General features: G+C 47.4%; 1 protein-coding gene across 1 annotated transcript; it reads right to left on the reverse strand.

Annotated features, from left to right (window-relative positions):
- Positions 1 to 491: 491 nt before the first annotated feature.
- On the reverse strand, positions 492 to 1,441 carry LOC117871632 (general transcription factor II-I repeat domain-containing protein 2-like). Its single transcript, XM_034759435.1, has 2 exons — positions 1,140 to 1,441; positions 492 to 1,033 (listed from the first exon to the last, which is right to left on the reverse strand). The coding sequence occupies exons 1-2, from the start codon at positions 1,201 to 1,203 to the stop codon at positions 534 to 536; spliced, it is 564 nt and encodes a 187-aa protein (XP_034615326.1). The 5' UTR covers positions 1,204 to 1,441; the 3' UTR covers positions 492 to 533.
- Between the last annotated feature and the right edge of the window lie 3,319 nt (positions 1,442 to 4,760).

Below are 4,760 nucleotides of genomic sequence, written 5' to 3' on the forward strand. Positions count from 1 at the left end.
ATCTACGTGTATCTCCAGCTGCAGTTAAAAATGGCACTCTACCAGAACATTAGTTAATTCAGATGGCATTTGTGATGCACAGACTAGGAACAATGGGTTTTGATGCTAGGAACCCACCTCAGCACTGATAGAAAATGATCATACTGCCTAAGCAGTACTAAACTGGTCAGTTTAAAATTGATGATAAATAATCATAATAAAGTGAAACCTTATACCAGGCCTGCACAACTCGTAAAGCGGCGAGGGCCATATTACTCCAAAGAAAACAGCTGAGGGCTGAAACCCCCGGCCCCGCAGAAACACCCCCCCCAGCGCCACCCAGCCCCCCGGAAACAAACCCTCCTTCCCCAGCACCGCCCCGCCGAAACAGCTAAGGTTTGGGGGGGAGGGTGTGTGATACTTTATTAAGAATTTTTCCATTAAATCAAACAATTTTTTAAATTATTTTAATTTTTTTATTAATCATGGAAAAATGAAAAATATCTGTTCCATTGAAAGAAAACATTTGTACTTTTCATAATTACCTTGCAAATTTAATGAGAAATATTACATCTCTTTTCGGCAACAAGCTTGTCGCATTCGGGGGTCATATTTGAAGTGGATATTTTCATAATATCTTCCAAATGGTCGTCAGTCAGAGAAGAACGTTGCTTGTTTTTATTCATGTTCATGATGGAAAATGTTTGTTCACATATGTAAGTGCGTCCAAAAATGCTGAACGTTTTCAGTGCAACTTCATTGTCCAGACTTTTGTAGAAGTCCTGCAAGCTGCTTTCTCTGTGCTTATTTCGGTAAACTGCCGAACACTGAAGTTCAATAACCTCCAACTGCAAATCTAGTGGCACTTCCTCCGGATCCACAGAAAAGGGATCTTCAATCAGCTTCAACTGGACGTCTTCTTCTTTAGACAAAGTAAGTCTTCTGTCAAATTCTTCAGTCAAAAGAATGATGTGCTTTGCGTATTTTTCTCCTAACTCGGCGTGTTTGTGCTGAGGGATACACTGTGCACAAGTGGGAAAGTGACACATTTCACCTTTTGATATGCATCCGAAGAAGTGGGCTGTAGTCCACGAAAGCTTATGCTCTAATAAATTTGTTAGTCTCTAAGGTGCCACAAGTACTTCTGTTCTTCATTTCACCTTTTGACAGCTGACTTCTGAAAAGTTTCAATTTCATTTTGAAAGCTTTCACTGCTGCACACATTTGAAATATAAGTTGATTTTTTCCCTGAAGTTGAATGTTGAGATCATTCAGGTGTGCTGTAATATCACAAAAGAAAAAGAGATCTTGATTCCAGGACTCATTTTCAAGCTCTGGGAATTTTATTGGCCCATTTTCTAGGAATTTTGCTACCTCCTCTTTCAAAGCAACGAAACGCTGGAGCACTCTTCCTCGACTCAATCACCTCATTTCTGTATGGTAGATGAAGTCATTGCACTCGGTGTCTACCCCTTCAAGAAAGGCTCGAAATGTCCTATGTTTTAGTCCTCTAGAACGGACGTAGTTTGCAATGGAAACTACCACTGACATTACACGCTCAAATTTTAAGACTTTGCTACAAAAAACCTGCTGATGTATAATGCAGTGATGTTTGGTTATTTCTCTCCCGATAAAGTCTTCAAGAAGAGTAACTGCTCCAACATTTTTTTGGCACATAGCTGGAGCACCATCAGTACAAATGGCCACCAAGTTTGTGAAATCTAATGCCGACTTATCATTCATGCACTTTATCACTTCACTGGAGATTTCTTTTCCGGTTGTGCGACCCGTCATGGAGCACATGCCAGCAAGTTCTTCAGTAATTTCAAAGTTTTTATCAATACCTCTAATAAAAATAAGAAGTTGGGCGGTGTCTTTTAAATCGGTGCTTTCATCCATAGCTAGGGAGTAAAAGCAGAATTCACTGACTCTCTGTTTTAACTGATCACTTAAATCGGTAGAAATGTCAGCTATTCTTCTCCGTACAGTCATGCATGATAGACTGCCATTCTCAAATATTCCCATCTTCTCTGGACATAACTCAGATACAGCAATCAACATACACTTTTTTAATAACTCGCCTTCTGTGAAGCATTTCCCAGCAGCAGCAATTTCCTTAGAAATTTTAAAGCTTATGTAGTGAGCCGGTGTGGCACCCCTCAGGCGTCTCCGACAGCGCCGAGCTTCCTCCAACCCCAGCGTGGGCGGAGCCACCGGGTCCGGGGCCCGCCCCTCCGAGGTCACGGCCCTGACCCGGAAGTATAAAAGCCCGCTAGCAGAGCTCAGTGAGGCCCAGACCGCCAGAGAGAGCAGACGTCCCGGGCTGAGCTCCCGGTTGGGAGACAGCCGCAGGCCGCCTGCTACCCCCCCGCGCCGGTCAAGCCTACCTCTCGCCAGGTACCCCAAGGAGGACTGGACCAGCCTGCCCCGGACCCGTTACCCCGAGGAGGACTGGCCAAGCCTGCCCCGTGCCAGCTACCCCGAGGAGGACTGGACAAGCCTGCCCCGGACCAGCTGCCCCGAGGAGGAGTCAAGCATGCCCCGTGCCAGCTACCCTGGGGGAGAGCTGCCGGACCGGCCCCCAAGCCCCGCACCCGAGGAACCGATGCTGCTGGACTGGCCCGAACCCGGCATCGCCAATGAGGTAGGCCCCGAGGGGGAACGTGGAAGTAGCCCGGGGGTAGCTGACCCCGGTCAGGCTGCAGAAGCCTGTGAGCCGATGTCAGTGTGTTTCGGTCAGGATACCCCACTGACCAGCAGCGGCAGTAAACGCTGCTAGGGCCCCGGGCTGGAACGCAGTGGAGTGGGTGGGCCTGCGTCCCCCCTGCCACCCCGCACGGGTGGCAGGCTTCCCCCTCACCCAACGCTCAGGTGTAGGAGCCTGGGCTTAACGGCTTGTGTGCTCAACTCCTGCCCCAAAGGGCCTGAGCTGTGACTGTTTGTGCCCCGCCCTGACCCAGGGCCTGGGCTCCTTAACTGCTTGTCTGCTCAGCCCCTACATCCAAGGGCCTGAGCTGTGACTGTTTGTGCCCTGCCCCGCCCCGACCCACGGCCTGAGCTCCTTAACTGCTTGTCTGCTCAGCCCCTGCGCCAGAGGGCCTGAGCTGTGACTGTTTGTGCCCCGCCCTGATCCAGGACCTGGGCCTGCTTAAACTGTTAATTAGCGCTCAGCCCCTGCCTAAGGGCCTGAGCTCCTGAACGATGGGCCACTCAGCCCCTGCGTAAAGGGACCTGAGCTTGGACTGTTTGCGCTTTAGTGAGCCGGTGTGGCACCCCTCCGTCTCGGAGGGTCGAGCCCCGGCACGACCCTACTACACTTACTTTAGTAACTGTATCGTTCTCAGTGCTCACTTTCTTGAAAATTTGCTGTTCTCTACTAAGGTTTTTCGCTAAACTGACTGCTTTAATTATTTTTTTCATTTGGGCTCAATTTGGCGAGATTGGGATGCTTAGTTGCAAAGTGCCACCGAAAGTTGTATTCTTTCGGAACGGCTAACGTTTCGCGACCCACGAGGCACAGTATTTTGTCTTTGGAAATAGTACATAAGTATTTATTCGTCCATTCAGTGTTGAAAACTCTGTGCTCTGATTCTATTTTTCTCTTCACTCATGGTATCCATTATGAAGCTCAAGATTTTGTTGAATAAATTCACACACAAGGGAAACACTCACAGTCACACACAAAGAGAAGAGATATCTCACGGGGCATGGCACACTAGCAAGGCACTGACGGTGTGTGGAAGCCTGTAGGTCCAGGGGTCACTATATTACTGCACACAGCAGTCAATCAATGCAGTTGTAGATAAATCTCTGCATTATGCATTTTTGTATAACCTTTATATGACTTTGTATTGAACCTTGGTACTATGTTATAGCGGGCTCCTAAGATAGTATAATTAAGGTAAAAGAAAAATTTCTTCTGTGCAAATTTTTGAAGCAGAGTTCAAATTTGTGTGCCATGAGGCAAATGCACCCAAGTGAGTAAAACGCTTATACATTTAAAAAGTGTTAATTTGCAATTTATGTCAATTTATATGGGTTTTCAGATAGAGACATTATAAGTAAAAAAAGAAAAACAAAAGTTTGTGTTTTAAATGGAAAATTTTCCTAAAAAATATCAATAAATGATTATCAGCCAAGAATAAGATATGTAATTACAAATGCATTTTAATTTCTTTATTGGTCGAAATGTCAAAGACTGCTAAACTAACCTTACTGTTTTTCCTTGCGATCTTTTTCATTTGCCCATTCAATATAAACTCTGTCCAAATCTATCAGTCCTCAATCCAGCTGGTAACTCTTAATACACATCAGCACCCCACATAGAACCCCCGACTCGCTAGTTTCCCAATACACACAGACTTCTCCCTCCCTCCCTCCCTCCCTCCCAGTGCCCTTCCCCACAGCCCCATCACCACAACTAAACAATGCCCCACACAGACCCCCAGTGCCCTGACACACACAGATCTTTGAGTGGGAGTTCCATTGGAGGAGAAGGTACCTGTATTTGCATCTGTCTTTGTATTGCTTGTATGTGTAGAGGCCTGTAGGGGCAGCGTGCTGGGCGGGCAGTTGAGCCCTGATTAGGGGCAGAGCTTGGCTGAGGAGAGGGCCTATAGAAGCGGCCACCCAGCCAGGCAGCGGCAACAGCTGCGAGCAGCGGCACAGGAGGCGGCGAACAGGGCTGCTAACAGGGGAGTTTGAGTGGGAGTTCCATTGGAGGAAGTGGAAGGGGAGGCAGAAGGGCGTGGTGCCCTGTGTGCTGTGTTTCCCCAAGTGCA

This window comes from Trachemys scripta, chromosome 2 (assembly GCF_013100865.1).
Source record: "Trachemys scripta elegans isolate TJP31775 chromosome 2, CAS_Tse_1.0, whole genome shotgun sequence".
In the NCBI taxonomy this organism is placed as follows: domain Eukaryota; kingdom Metazoa; phylum Chordata; order Testudines; family Emydidae; genus Trachemys; species Trachemys scripta.

Coding starts and splice junctions, on each gene's coding strand:
- LOC117871632 (XM_034759435.1), bottom strand. CDS start 1,203: ATGTGTGCAGCAGTGAAAGCTTTCAAAATGAAATTGAAACTTTTCAGA. Junction 1,034..1,139: donor CAGAAGTCAGCTGTCAAAAG/GTGAAATGAAGA, acceptor GCATATCAAAAG/GTGAAATGTGTCACTTTCCC.